The 15,006-nt window shown below is 52.1% G+C and overlaps 1 protein-coding gene across 2 annotated transcripts in view; it reads right to left on the bottom strand.

The window, feature by feature from the left end:
- The window catches only part of SLIT1 (slit guidance ligand 1), a 177,466-nt gene that overhangs the window by 25,547 nt on the left and 136,913 nt on the right, over window positions 1–15,006 (bottom strand). For both annotated transcript variants that reach the window (XM_004427897.3, XM_087432360.1), the window contains exons 15-23: window positions 14,475–14,498; window positions 14,178–14,322; window positions 13,490–13,564; window positions 13,176–13,319; window positions 10,515–10,658; window positions 10,041–10,207; window positions 7,213–7,345; window positions 4,952–5,020; window positions 1,738–1,809 (exon numbers count right to left, since the gene is read on the bottom strand). In XM_004427897.3, the coding sequence (XP_004427954.2) occupies window positions 1,738–1,809; window positions 4,952–5,020; window positions 7,213–7,345; window positions 10,041–10,207; window positions 10,515–10,658; window positions 13,176–13,319; window positions 13,490–13,564; window positions 14,178–14,322; window positions 14,475–14,498 (973 nt within the window). The remainder of the gene's footprint in view (window positions 1–1,737; window positions 1,810–4,951; window positions 5,021–7,212; window positions 7,346–10,040; window positions 10,208–10,514; window positions 10,659–13,175; window positions 13,320–13,489; window positions 13,565–14,177; window positions 14,323–14,474; window positions 14,499–15,006) is intronic.

The raw sequence follows: 15,006 nt of genomic DNA on the forward strand, positions 1-15,006 counted from the left end.
GGAGGGATTATTAAGGGGCACCAGGAGACTTCTGGGGTGATGGAAATGGTCACTATCTTGATTGTGGTGATGATTCCATGGGTGCAAACATAAATCAAAATCTATCAAATTGTACATGTTAAGTATGTGCAGTTTATTGCTTATTAATTACACCTCACTAAAGCCATTTTTAAAATAATAAGAGACATAAGACGTTCCTATCGCAGGAAAGGGCTCTGTTTCCCGTGCAGCTGCAGGATCACCTAAACCAGGATGTCTCAGCCTCCGCACTACTGACAATTTTATCTTGGGGGGCTGCCCTGTGCACTGTAGGATGTTTAGCAGCAGCCCTGGCCTCTACCCATGAGATGCTGGTAGCTACCCCCACCCTCCTCCAGCTCTGACAACCAAAAGTGTTTCAGACATTGCCCAATGTCCCCCGGAGGACAGAATGGTCCCTGGTTGAGAACCACTGCCCTAGACCATGGCAGCTTCACACACAGGCTCATGAAGACTTCGAAACGGGAACCTGGGGCTGGTAGAGCCTGGGGCTGGTAAGCACAGGTGGCTAACTTGGAACCAGCACTTCACGGCCTCGGACCCACATTCTGCTCCTGGGGGCCTGGCTGGGTCAGGACCCCGTCTGGCTCTACTGTTTGACTGCAGTAGAACCTAATGGAAAATTTTAAGTTCTTGACACATTTTCTGTATAATGAGATGTAGGGAAGGTGAATGAGATACACTCTCAAGCTCCAGACAAATATATGCAATGCTTGTTAATACTTTCCAATCAATTACTTGGAATATAATTAAAGCAATCACTAAAATATCTCAGAATCTGGGCACAAAAATGTTCAGAGGGTCACTGTTCACAAGAGTCCAAACTGGAAACAACCCAAATATCCATCAATAGTAGGATGGATACGGGAAGTATGGCCTATTCCTACAAGGAATACTATATAGAAATGAACATGAACAGACCACAGCTTCACACAACACGAGTGGATCTCACAAACATAATAGCAAAGAAAAGAATAAATGCTGTAGGAGTCAATTTATATAGGGTTCAAAAATGGGCAAAATTAAACTTCATTGTGTAGAAATGATATGGAGATGGCAACACTATAAAGAAGATCAAAGAAGAGATCATCCTACAAGTCAGGGTGGGGACTGCCTCGGGGTGGGGGGGAAGGAGGGATAATGAACAGGAAGGGATGGGGGGACTTTTGGGGTGCTAGCTGTGTTCTATTATTTGCTTTAGGTGTTTACACTTGTGCTAGCTTTATGATGATTTGTTAAAATGGACATTTCTATTTTTGCACTTTTCCGTATATATGCTGTATTTCACAATAAAAAATGTTTTTAAAAGTCTTTTCAGGGGCCAGCCTGGTGGCATAGCGGTTAAGTTCACGTGCTCCGCTTCGGTGGCCCGGGGTTCCGATCCTGGGTGCGGACAGACACACCGCTTGTCAAGCCACGCTGTGGCGGCGTCCCACATAAAGTGGAGGAAGATGGGCACAGATGTTAGCCCAGGGCCAATCTTCCTCAGCAAAAAGAGGAGGATTGGCAACGGATGTTAGCTCCGGGCTGATCTTCCTCACACACACACACACAAAGTCTTTCCAGCTGGCAGCCCTGGCACACTCCCTGGTGGGTAAGAGTCTGCATGCTGCGAGTGACCATTACTGAAGGGGTTTGGGGAAAGTCTCAGTGGCCATAGCTGTGTGCCCTCCCCTCCTCCCCCGCCCTGGGACTCACAGGGTGGTCAGCTGGCTCATGTTGGTGAAGGAGGAATTGCTTAAGGAACTGATCTTGTTGTTACTCAGGTCCCTGGAAAAGACAAAAGCATCATCGTTTAGAAAGAAAGAACTCAACCCTGGCTCTCTGCTATGGCTCCTCCCCCTCCCTCCCTCTCTCCCAGCCAGGTGGGCCAGTGGCTCCGACTGGCACTCCAGGGGTGTGGGGAGGGGGTGGAGAGGGGCACGTGGTTCCCAATTAGCAACAGCCCTCCACTCTACTCCCTGAACTCCCTCTAGGTCCCCGGGCTTCACAGCTCCATTTCCTCACCCCCCACGCCATGCAAGGATAGCCTGGCTCCAGCCCCCTTCCATCATGGAAATGCTCCCACCAAGGGCATCAGCTGCCCCCAACTGCCAGATCTAGTGGGTGCTCTCTCTTGCTAGCACTTTACGTAGACTGGTTCACTAGCCCTCCCTACAAGCCTATGGGGGAGATAGCAACCCTATTTTGCAAAGGAAAGCACATGGTCTCAGAGTGGTGAAGTAACCCACCCAGGGTCACACAGCTGCTAGGAGGAAGAGCCAGATTCAAACCCCTGTCTGTTGGCCCCTAAACCCCAGGTCACTGCAACTACTCTCAGCGTTACCCTGCAGCATTTGGCACAACTGACCACGCTCCTCTCAAACCTTTCACCTCCCCCTCTTTCCTCAGACCCCTGACTGTCTTCCCGCTCTCCCTTCCTCTCTGGCAGCGCCTCCTCGGTCTCCCGGCCAACGCTTCTTTCTCACTCACCCTGAGGCATGGGGATCCCTAAGGCCCTACTTCATTCTCTCTCTTCCTTTAGTCCACTCTGGCTGCCCTCGGGATGCTCCTGGCTTCCCTCACCATCGTGTGCTGATGGGGCCCTCCTCTGTGGCCCCAGCTGGCCCTCTCTCATGAACTCCCCTCCCGAGACCTGATGTCCCACAGACACTCAAACTCGAGTCCACATCCTGCACTTTCTCCCACCCCCGTGCCCTGTGCTGCACGCCCCAATCCCGGTCAACAACTCCGACAACCTAGAAACACCGCCCTACCTACATGTCCTCTCAGTCCCTTGTCTTATCCATTGGCTTGTGCCTCTGTTCATCTGTCACATCTGTCCCCTCCCCCTAAGTTTCTGCTTACGTCAAGCCACCATCACCTCTCTCCTCACACTGTGTCTCAGACTCTCACCTCATCTCTCACCCACAGCTTTGCCCCCTTTTGATCCATCTTCCACATGGGCGGGCACCTCGGCAATCTTTCTATGACACAGATCTGACTAGGTCACTTCCCCACCAAAAAACCCACAGTGCAAACTCCAGACCCCTTAGCCTAGCCACCTGCCAGGGGCTCCAGGGTCTGGCCCCACCTCTCCTTCATTGCTCCCCACATGCCTTGGATGGATTTGCCTCTGGATATCCTGTTCCCTCTGCCCCCCTCAATGAACTCTTTTTTTTTTTTTTTTTTTTTTTTTTAAAGATTTTATTTATTTTATTTTTCCCCCCAAAGCCCCAGTGGATAGTTGTGTGTCGTAGCTGCACATCCTTCTAGTTGCTGTATGTGGGACTCGGCCTCAGGATGAACGGAGAAGTGGTGCCTCGATGCGCAACCGGGATCCGAACCCGGGCCACCAGCATCGCAGCGCGCGCACTTAACCACCAAGCCACAGGGCCGGCCCTACCCCCTCAATGAACTCTGACTCTCCCTGAGCCCCCCACCCTGGGTTCATCACCCCCCACTTTGAGCCACAGCCCTCATCTGCATTTACCTCTGTTGGAACACTCATACTCCCCACGACCTCATGTGCTCCCGTTTCTCCCTTCTGCCTGCCCTCCAGACCAGGACACTCGGGGGGCAGGCCTGTGACTTAGGGGCGTTCATATCTGCTCACTTCATGCAGCTCTTGGCTCAGTAAATGTTTGCAAAATGGATCCATGTGCCCTGCCTTCATTTCCTCTTAGTAAACATTCCTCCAACCAATCTCATGCAGAATCGTTCCACTGTTCCCAGAGACACGTTTGAGTACTTCACTGAAGGTTCAGTACGCTTTGTGGCCCTTCCTCGTGATGAAGAGGTGGTGGTACTTCAGCCCCCGACAGGCAGTTTCCTAATAATAACTGGCCTGACACTGGTCCTCTTTCCCTCCTTTCCTCCTCAAGTGTCTCCGAGCCACTAGTGGAGCTGCCTCAAATTATACCAAAGAAAGGTTGTCTTTCTCTTTGGCACTCTGTCACCAGCCACCAAATCACTACCCACCCGCCAGTGGAAGAGTCAAAACACATTCGCTAGGTCATTGGCAAAGACAGATAAACCGGAGCTTCCCAATTCTGTACACCAGCGCTACTCAAAATGGCCAGTCCTTGAACAGACTGTCCCACAGCAAGGAACCTGTGCCAAAATGCAATTGCCTATGGCACTAAACACACAACTAGCGTAGGTAACATATTTTTCATAGCAACACTTTCTCAACGAAGGAAGCAATATGTTGATTTACATTCTCGTGCAAGTTCCTTATCTAATTGTGGACGCACTATGGACAGTTCTCGGGCTGCTGTTGACCCATAGACCACATTTTGAGCAGCAAGCCACACTAAGATGGAATGTTCTCTGGACTTCTTTTTGGTAGAATCTGGCCAGTGAGCAGATAAAGACAATTGAAGTGAGGTGTTAATTAGGCTGGAAGGCTAAGAGGAGCTGAAGTTATGCTGAGGCTTATTATTTATATTTTCATGGGGTGGAAAGAGTGAAAGGTGGAAATAACAGAAAAGCAGATGTTAGCCTAAAGAAAACCTTAGTTACAGATGTGTATCGTAGCTGCCATATTTCATATTCAGTTTGAGGGCCAAGGGTGGACCTAGTTTCCCATCACTCTCTGCTTCTGCTCTGGCTCCCACCTTTGCAAGGATGACCCACATTAACAATAATTACCAGCCTAGAAGAAGGCTTGGGGAGATGCTTGGGCAGAAGCAGACAGGGTCCCACCCAAGGGAGCCTGGAACAATGCAATTCCCAAGAATGACCACTAGGTGGCAAAACAGCTCTATGCACAGTTGTTCCCAGAGGGAGGGGGTGAAATTTTAAAAATGGGATCAGCCAGAAGTGGGTCTGTAGGGAATTCCAGGAAAGCTGGAGCCATGACCGTTAGACGGCAATGGCCCTCCTGTCCTCTGAGGCAGGTCTGGGATCCTCAAGCAGCCTGGATACTCACACAAGCTGCAGGTACTTGAAGGTGGACAGCTGTCCCGGAACCAGTGTGAACTGGTTCCCGTCCAGGTAGCTACAGGAAAGAACACAAGCAGTTAGTGGCCATGTCGGCCTCCGGCAGTGCCAGGGCTGGGAAAACATCTCCCTGCAGCCCGGGCCTTCTCTCTCATCTCCTCTCCTACAGGAGGTCCACATAGTTGGCCAGAATTGCTAAAGGAAGGAGAAAATGCGTAAATTTCTTAGGCCATTTAGGTAGGTGCCACCTAAAGAACTTGGTAAAAACCATGGAGACATGAAGCCTCTCTTGGCTTCCTTCCCGCCCCCCTGCCTCCCCCCTCAGCCTCCTCCTGGTCAGTGGGCACCACCCAGGGCTCAGTCCCGGGCCCCCTGCCCTTCCCACTCTGCTCTGCAATACTCCTGGCCAAACAGATGGATCTGCACGTACATATGTCTCAGGTCCCCCTGCCAGGCCCCCACCAGCTACAAGGCCCCTCTCTAGCCGCTGGCAAGATGCGTGAGGCCAGTCCCATGGAAGCCCCAGGCCCAAACATGCCCAACCTGAGCTTGGTATTTCCACACCCAAACCGGCTTCCCTTGACTCCATCAGCATCACACTCATGCTCCTATCCACCCAGGCTCAGGACCCCGACGGAGATTCTCCACCTCCCTCTGCAGCCAGTCCCGTAGCCGCCAGCTTCTCCTGCCCACTAGTCTCTCATCATCTGCTTCTGTTCTGCTCTCGCATCTCCCCTGACTGTACGCCGTCACCCATGCCTGGGCTCCTCCTTCTCTTCTCCCCACTTTGGCCTCCCTTCTGGGACTATACACCCTGCCACCCTAGTCATTGTCCTTCAAGCCAAGCCCACCAAGAATCCTCCCAAAGCTTCCCAAGCTTCCCCATATGTACAGGGTAGAGCTTGGGATTCAAGATGCTGTGAACTTGCCCTTCCCTCCCCCCACTGCCACCAGCCATCCTTGCTAAGCAGTGACCCAAGGACCAGAGCTGAAGCCCCAGGTGGGCTCCCTGCACAGGACCCACCAACTGCAACCCTCAGGACGGCTCTCCCCCATCCCCAAAGATCCAGAGAGCAGCAACCTCAGGCTTCACTCACCCTGACCATCACCCTGTGTCCTACAAAGGGACTGCCCGCCCTTCTCATTTGATCCTCTCAGCGGCCCTTGTGAACATGCCTGAGTAGCCCCATTTTACAGCTGAGGAAACTGAGGCTCAGAGAATTCAAGTGATTTTCATGGCCTCTGCACTTCAGCATCCTCAAAGACGGCAGGCTGTCCCACCAGCCCAATTATTCTCAGGGTTGCAATGAGGCACCAGGGAGGAAACAGGGACACTAACACTGTGATAGAAAACTATGCATGGAACAGGGAAGGAGAGTCACAGGATGAGGACCGCAGTGGTTGATGTGCTTGCGAAGAAGGCCAGGCTTGCTGGTAATGAAAGAAATACAAATGAAAACCTCCTGCGCTCCCCACAGGGAAAAGAGAGGCTCCACTACGGAGGCCCAGAGGGACCAATCCCAGGGACAGGAAGAGTCGGGACTGGCCAAAGCCTTTCGTTTAGAGCTGTCTGTTGAAGAAGCCCTGCTCTGCATCCCTCTGTCTGTCATATACGTTTACATCCACACACCCACAGGAGCTCAGATACCAAAGCCAAATCAACAAAGATTTTAGCCCCACAACACCCGGTGTTGATGGTCGGCAGTGGCGGGTAAGAAGACCATTCCCACACAGGGCTGGTGGGAGTGCAAAGGAAACAGGTTTTCTGGAAGGCATCCGGCAAAAGGCAGCAGGTGTCCTAGCAACATAGTGCTCTTTGACCAGCAGTTTCACTGAAGGGATGTTCACCTTGATGCTATTTATGATAGTAAAAAATTGGAAACAACTTAAATATCCAACAAAGGGGGATTTGTCATAGAGATCGTAGTAGATTCATGTCATGGAATATTATGCGACCAGTAAAAATAACTTTGTGAGAGTTTTCATGACAGAGGGGAATGCTCATGAAATGATGTGAAGTGGAAAAAGCAATGTTATTTCTTATTTTAAAGGCAGAGCTTAGTTTAAAGGGATGAAGCGCTCACCATGGGTGACTCACGCCATCAGGTGACTGCAGAGGGGGGTCAAGGAAAAGCTCAAAGCCTTCTTGGAACCAGTGTCTCCTGCAAAGCCCTAGCTCCAAGCTCCCAGTCACCTGATACCTGCTCTTGGTCACCTTCGCCTCCGGACGCCAGGCCTTGGGTTACTCACAGTTCTGTGACGTTCTTGGGGATGCCCTTGGGCAGGGCCTGGAGATGCTTGTTGCTACATCGGACCACGGTGTCCAGGCAGGCACATTCCTGGGGGCACTGTGGGCGGGGCAGGCAGCCCCCCTCCTCCTGGCCTGAGGAGGAAAGCAGGAAGCCACATCCATGAGGGGTCAGGCCTTCTTAGGGCCTCCTGCAGCCAGGGCCCCACTCCAGGGCGCCTCAGAACAGAAGCCCCTCTCTGACACTACCTCATGCACCAGCAGGTCTCCTCTTGACTGCACCCCTCCCCGACTAAAGCCTCTTGGGCCTGTTTTGAGGTTCTCTTCTGCCTCGGATCCAAGGTGGCCCTGGGCACAGCAGAGGAGGATGGCAGCCACATTTCTCGAGCACCTACCATGTGCCGGACACTGTACCTCAACATAATCTCCCTAACAATGCAGTAAGGGGTGCCACTATCACCCCTAGAATGCAGCACCATGAGGAAAGAGACTTGTGTCTTTTTTTTTGCTGAGGAAGATTCGTCCTGAGCTAACATCTGTGGCCAATCTTCCTCTATTTTGTATGTTGGTCGCCACTACAGCATGGCCGCCAAGGAGTGGTGCAGGTGTTGTAGATCTGAACCTGCGAACCCAGGCCGCCGAAGCGGAGTGCACTGAACTCAATCACTAGGCCATGGGGCCGGTCCCCAGAGACTTGTGTCTTTTTCATCTTCTTTGTTCAGTCAAGGAGCCCAGCGCCTAGAGCAGGGCCTGGCACACAGTAGCCCTCAAAACAGATCAGTTGAATGAATGAATGAATGAATGAATGAATGAATGAATTTCCATTTTACTGAGATCTGGAGAGGTTAATAACTTGCTCAGTTCAGAAGGCTGGTCAGAGGCAACGCGGGGTCTGTACCCAGGTCTGGGTGACACAGAATCTGAGCTCCTCTATCACACCATCCTTCTTCAATTCATTCATTTATTCAATAAATATTACTGAGCACTCTCTGTGTGCCTTCCTTTCTTCTGATTGGGTGTAGGAGGGACGATAAGGACACCACGGTCACAGCTGCTGAAAGCGCTAGGAAGCAGGTGACAGTGACTATGGGTTATGTGCAGGCACCGCATGATAAGGATGAACTCACTGAGTCCTCAGAATCTCTCTCTGGGGGATGTGCTACTATTAGCCCACTTTAGAGACGAGGCAGAGCGGTTGAGCAACTTGCCCAAGGTCCCCCAGCCAGAAGAGGTGGCACCAGGACTGGAATCCAAGCCAGCTGCCTCGGGAACCTGCCCTCCTGACCACTGCGTTCTCCTGCCTCTTGGCAGCAACGTTTCAAAAATGCTTTCATCCTTTCACTTCTAGGAAGTTATTCTAAGGGGAAAACCGCATATATGCACAGAGTTATCTACCAGGATGTTCCTGGCAGCATGAGGCGTCACAGCAGAACTCTGGAAGTATGGAAACACCAAGCAGCAGGGGGCGGGTTACATCCATTGTGGTGCCTCCAGACAGCAGACCCTCAGGTTGCAAGGTTTGCACAGGCGGTACTGCAAGATCCTGAGTGTGTCATACACGTGCACACGAACACAAAGCAAAGATCGGGAAGGTCACACAGCGGGATGCTGACCAGGGTTGGGTAGGAGGAGTGGGGACACATCAGTGACGTTTTTATTCTCCTTCCGGATTATCTGCTGTTGTTGTTGTTCGATGATGCATCACTTTGTGATAAGAAAAATAAAAAGAAACTGTTCCTTGGAAAAAATAATGCTTTCAAAGGATGCTTAATGGCATAAGAAAATGCCCAAAATATACAGTTAGGTTAAAAAAAGAAAAACAATTTTTAAAAAAAGACTAGCAAGTTACCATTATAGAAAAATATATATGTAAATAGTATGGAGCTTTTCTTTTTAAGTTGGAAACAAAATTGCTCTTAGAAAATCCACTGATTTTGTTTAGAAAAATACCCCGACAGTCTTTCTTGGTGTGAAAGTTGAAGGTCCCCACCCAGTGTCACCCTCACCTGGCCTGGATGGGCCAGCCTGAGAGCTGAACTGCCCCCACCCAGAAGCAGACTGGACAGAGGGCAGGAGAGGGCGCTGAGGAAGGGGGAGACCGGGGGCAGGGGAGCAGAGAGGGGGCTGGAAGCTGAAGGCAGTGGGGAGAAATCCCCTGTGGCAGAGCTAAGAACAGGGACGGCTGGGCTGAGACGCAGCCTTGCTCTGTTGCCTTCGGTAAAAATCGGCTTCCAACAGCTGCCTGGTGTGCGTGATGCTCTGGGGGAAATCAAGAGACAGGCTGCATTCTGCATGTGTAGAGAAAGAAAGGAGTGGCCACAGGAGAGAGACTGAGAATTCAGAGGAAATAGGACATTGGCAAGAAGTAAGCAAGGTTTCTCACATGGAGGATGGGGGCCCAAGGGGGTCCCATTGCATATTATGGACAGGGTGAACCATAAGTCTGGAGCACTTAGGAACAGCCAGGAGGCAGGTTTCTGGGTTAAATGTATATATATGAAGAAAATACTCTAAAATGTTAACTATTATTTTCTCTGAGTGATGGGATAATAGGTAATGTTTATTTCCTTCTTTTATCCATATTTTCCAAATTTTTTTTAACAATAAGCACATTGTTGCTCTTATAATCACACAAAGACACCACCAGGCAGGGGTAGGCGCAGGACTAAGAGGGGGGTCTCCCTGCTCCTCACCCCTGCCATCAACAGAGCCTCCCCTCCCCACGGGACCCCTCCTAGGGGGCATGTCAAGGGGCACTGCCCGGCCACTCCCCATCCCCCTGACCTGGCCAGCCGCCCTCTCCCCTGCCACCCAGGGGCCCCCAAGTTACCTTCCTCACACCTGAAGTCAGGGAAGGCCACGTCCTGCAGGGGAATCTGCCGCAGGAAGCCTGGGTTCTGGCAGCGCGGGTTCCCCGTCACGATCTTCCTCTTGCGCAGCCAGTCGCCCAGCCAGGCCAGCTGGCAGTTGCAGTTGAAAGGGTTGGCCAGAAGGTTTCTGGAAGAGGCATGTTGTGTGACCATGATTTGTCTCGGTTATCCCCGCAAAGCCCTCTCCTGCCCTCCTGGCCACACAGCCACTCAACACTCTTTCCCAAATGCCCAGCAATTACCAAGAGGCAGCATTCTAACGTGGTGAGACCCAAGTCTCAACAAACCGTGAGGCCCCAAACATCCCTGAGTGAGACCTTTAAAGGAACCAGTCAAGAAGACCATGCCCTTGGGATGGCGGGTGGGAGTTCCCAGGGTTCAGACGGCTGATGCCAGAGCCCTAGGCCCACCTGTCCTCCGAGGGCTGGACTTACAGCGTGGAGAGGGCCTGGAGGGTGTCGAAGGCTCCGGGGGAGATGGTGGCGATCTGGTTGTCATAGAGCGAGAGGAGGCGGACGTTGCGCAGGCCGGTGAAGCTGTCGTTGTGGATGCAGCTGATGCGATTGTTCCTCAGCATCCTGAGGAGGGTGGGAGAGGAGGGGAGAGCCGTGCTGTGCCCTGCGGCCATCTGCCTGCGCTGTGCTTTGGCCGCCACCGGCCAGTTCACAGACTCTCCTCCGCAGGCCCTGAGCCACGGGGAGGGGAGCCGCAGCACCAGACTTCTACACACCCGTGCTCCCCTCCAGGCCCTCCTGCCTCTGAGATGCCCTCCTCTCCATCCTGCCCGCACGGCCCGCACGCTGACCGTCACCCTCACTCCCCGGATGCCCAGTGCCTCCCCCATCTCCAGGCCAAGCTCCACATCAATGCTTGAGAGACTTGCCTAAAACCTAAACCCGGTTGCGTTCCTCTCCAGCCTAAAGTCCACGGCGGCCTCCAAACCGCCCACAGAATCATGTTTACACTCTTTACCGTGACCTGCGAGAGCCTGTCCAATCCAGCCCCAGACCAGACCCTGCCACCTCCCCAGACAGCGACACACCCTCGACTCTTCTGTCCTTCAGGCAGGCTGCACGAGCCTCATCGCCACGCCTTTCCCCAGGTATGACTTCCTTCTAGAATGACCTTCTTCCTCATTTATATCTGCAAAAGTCTCTGTTCATCCTCAAAAATCTGGCTCAATTCCCCTCCCCAACCAAAAACAAAAATCAAGCCTGACACAGAGTAGGCAATTCATGAAAGAAATTAAAATGGTTATCAACATTCATGAAAAATGTTCAAACTTACGAGTAATCAAGGACATTTAAGCGATATTGAATCTATGCCTGCCAAATTGCAAAATAATTAAAAATACAATAATAATAACAATAATAATGTGCAGAGTGGGCAAGAGGGGGGGAATGGGCACTTTCACCTGGGCCGGCAGGAGGACGACTTGGGATACACCTGGAAGTGTGTTTGCTGAGACCCTTTTCAGCACTTAATACTGTCACCCAGCAAGTTTACCCTTAGGAATTTACCATAAGGGAGTAATCCTGGACGAGCACAGAATTCCATCACAAAGATATTAATCACAGCACTGCTTATAATAAAAAAATTAGAAGTAGCCTAAATTTCCAATAATTATATAATATATATAGTCATTCAAAATGATGCTGTAAAAGAAATTTTAACGATAGGTGAAAGTGCTCACATTGTGTTTAAAGAAAAAGCAGGTTACTAAATAAACTGTATGATAAAATTCCATTGAAAAATATCTGTATGGATGCATGCATGTGTGTGGGTGTATATATGTTACATGTATGCAAGTATACATCTATAAAATACTGGAAGGACAGTTGTTTCTATCAACAATTAACAGTGGTCGTCTCTACATAGTGGAGGGGTTACGGGCATTTCTTTTCCTGTGCCTGTACCATCACTCATGTGCTCTGGCTGGCTCTGACCCAGCACCAGTGCTTCCCCTCTCCTCCGGCCCTATCCAAGTCTTCCTGGGAAAGGACCCAAGTGGATGAACAGTTCACAGCAATACTAGGCAAGTTTAAAGAGGAATGAGGCAGCCCTCTGTGAACAGCCTGGAAAGGGGGTCACGCTATATTCACAAGCGATAAAAGCAAGCTGCAAAACACGGTGCGTCAGAAAATCCCCTTTCTGTAAAACAAACAAAAATCCACAGAGAATCCCTTCACACATTCATAGATTACACAAATTCCATGAGACGTGCTCAGAAGACAAATCCACAGCCCTACTATAGGACTGGGATTCAAACCCAGGCAGGCGGCTTCTAGAGCCGTGTTGCCCAACAGAGTAGCCACCAGCCACCTGTAGCTATTTAGATTTAAATTAATTAAAATGAAGTGAATTTCACAATTTAGTGCTTCAGTAGCACTAGCCACGGGTCAAGTACTCCACAGCCACGTGTGGCTATCAGATTGGACAGTGCAGATGTGGGACATTTCTGTCACTGTGGGACAGCACTGCCTACTAGACACTCCAAGGGTCTACATGACCATCTGAAGAGCTGGTGCTGCCTGGACAGAGAGGGGGCTCCCTGCAGCCTTCACAGGGGGTGGATGACCCCATGGTCCTACTGAGTCCCAGTGTCTGGTTAGCCATGGCTGGGCTCTGGGTCATGGGATCCCAGGATCCCAGGGGTGGTGGGCCATCCCTGCTCCCCCATCTACACTTGAGTCACCTCTGCAATGTACCCCACATGGGGCCATCCAGCCCCTCCTGCCTGCAGCAGTCCCGGCCACTCCTGAACTGAACACACGTGAGGTGCTCTTGCAGCCTGACCCCAGGGCAATGAGAGGGGACCTCCAGAAGGGCCCACCTCCCTCCACCCCTTCACCAGGCGTCGACCTCACACCCCAGGGAACAAGAAAGCAGGCCTCACCACAGTCACTAACACCTGACTACTTGGCCCGCTGCAGTCAGGGTCCTCAGCTGTCACGCCTCCTGCAAGCTGGAGCCAGGGGGAGGGAGTCTCCCACCCTCTCTCTTCCTTTCCCTTTAATGCAGACTCCCATACTCTGCCTCGGCTTCTGCCTCCCGCACTCCGGCCGCCCAGCCCACTCCCCAGCCCGCACACTCACAGGGTCCTCAAGCCGTCCAGGCCCCGGAACATGCCGCTCCGGATGGACTCCAGCTGGTTGGCGGTCAGGTGCAGCTCGCTCACGGAGGCTGCCCCCTCAAAGGCCCCATCTTCAATTTCCGACACCTTGTTGTTGCTCAGATTGCTGAGAGAAGAGGCGGCAGGAGGATGATGGAGCTCAGAACCCCTCTTCCTGCACCCAACCCCCATGCATAGGAGCCCTGCCCCCCACGTGAGTTCCCCCACACCCAGTATTCTCTTTCTCCATCCCGGCCAGCATCCTGACTGCAACCTTCCCGCCAATGAGTAACTCACATTTTCTTCAGATGGGTGAGTTTTTTAAACATCCCAGTGGCCTCCAGAATGGAAATCTCATTGTTGTTTAATCGTCTGTAATAGGCAATGAAGAGAACTTACACAGCCATCAGTGACAGACACTCAAGTATCTTCCACACAAACTATTTGGGACTCTAACAAAGGGGACTCCCAGAGGAATTTATCTGGAAAGGCAAATTGATCCTACTTCCGAGGAAGGCTGGAGGTGAATGGCGATACTTTTAACATAAAAAATGCCATGAAAATTTACAAACATAAATGACAGATATGTGTAGGTATTTACACACATGCATATATATGTGCACAAATTGATATTTTTAGAGAAATAAAAGTAATAGTTAAAGGATGGCTTAAGCCCCAACTTGATCTAATGGAATGATGTCCTCCAAAGAAGGCAAAAGAATGATTGAGAAAAGCCACCCCAGGTTGAGGCTGGTGGCCTGCTCCAGGTGCCAGAGACTGCTTCAAGGGCGTGTAGGGCTGTGAGGCAGATGCAGAGTGGCTGCGGAGGGGGCGAGCTGCTTCCTGCCAAAGCCAGCAGCTGCCATGTGGGTGTCTCCAGTGGTCCCCAAACAGAGCAGGACCAGAGGGAAACCCAGAGAAGGCCCAGGAGGGTTAGGGGGAGCTAGGGGCAGGTGAGGGGCGTGGAGAGGTTGGGGGCCCTTACAGCTCAGCCGTGGACTGGGGGACGCGCTCAGGGATCTTGGTGAGCTTCAGGCTGGAGCACTCCACCACGCTGGCCTCACAGCGGCACTTGTGGGGACAGACCACGTCGCTGTTGCATTCGCTGTTCAGCTGGTAATCCTCTGTGCCTGCGGTGAGAGGGCGGGCCGGGGGCTGAGGGGCCCCAGGCAGGCTCCAGGCAGCCTTGGGTCTCCCAGGCCCCCACGGCCTGCTGCCCCAGCCCCCCGCCCACCCACTGCCACCGTTCCACCCAGGCTGGCCTTGGTCTCCCCTCTCCTACCTGGAATGAAGTACTGCTCTTTGGCTGGGGAGAGAAGCAGAAATGCTATGATGCTGAGATCATCCAGGACTTACAGGAAGAGCCCAGCCCCCAGCCCTGCTGCCCAGGTGAAGCCACCCCAGGAATAACACTGGGGGCCCAAATCAGGGCCCTAGAGCCTATTCGCTCAGCCTCTGTGTGGAGAAGGCCTTACTACGGAGCACAGATGTTCCCTGCCCAGGCTGATGCTGGGGACAGCACCACACCCAATTAAACCTCTCAGGGAGCGCAAAACCTGGGAACTCTCATGTGCCCAAGATGCGGACGGGGCAGGGAACATCAGGCTCCCGACCAGGATGTGGGCTCAGAAGCTGCCCCACACCATCCCCAGCCAGATGCTGTTTCTGCTGCCCCAGGGCCCAGAGGAAGCAACTATCTCTTTGAGGAGGGTTCCCAGGCCTCCCGAGTGTCTTAGAAGCTTGACAGCAGTGGCACAAAAGAGAACTGGCCTGGCGGTAAAGGGACCCAGCTCCTTCTCTGGGTCCCTGGGGAC

This window comes from Ceratotherium simum, chromosome 6, assembly GCF_057802395.1.
Source record: "Ceratotherium simum simum isolate JZ-2026a chromosome 6, ASM5780239v1, whole genome shotgun sequence".
Lineage (NCBI taxonomy): Eukaryota > Metazoa > Chordata > Mammalia > Perissodactyla > Rhinocerotidae > Ceratotherium > Ceratotherium simum.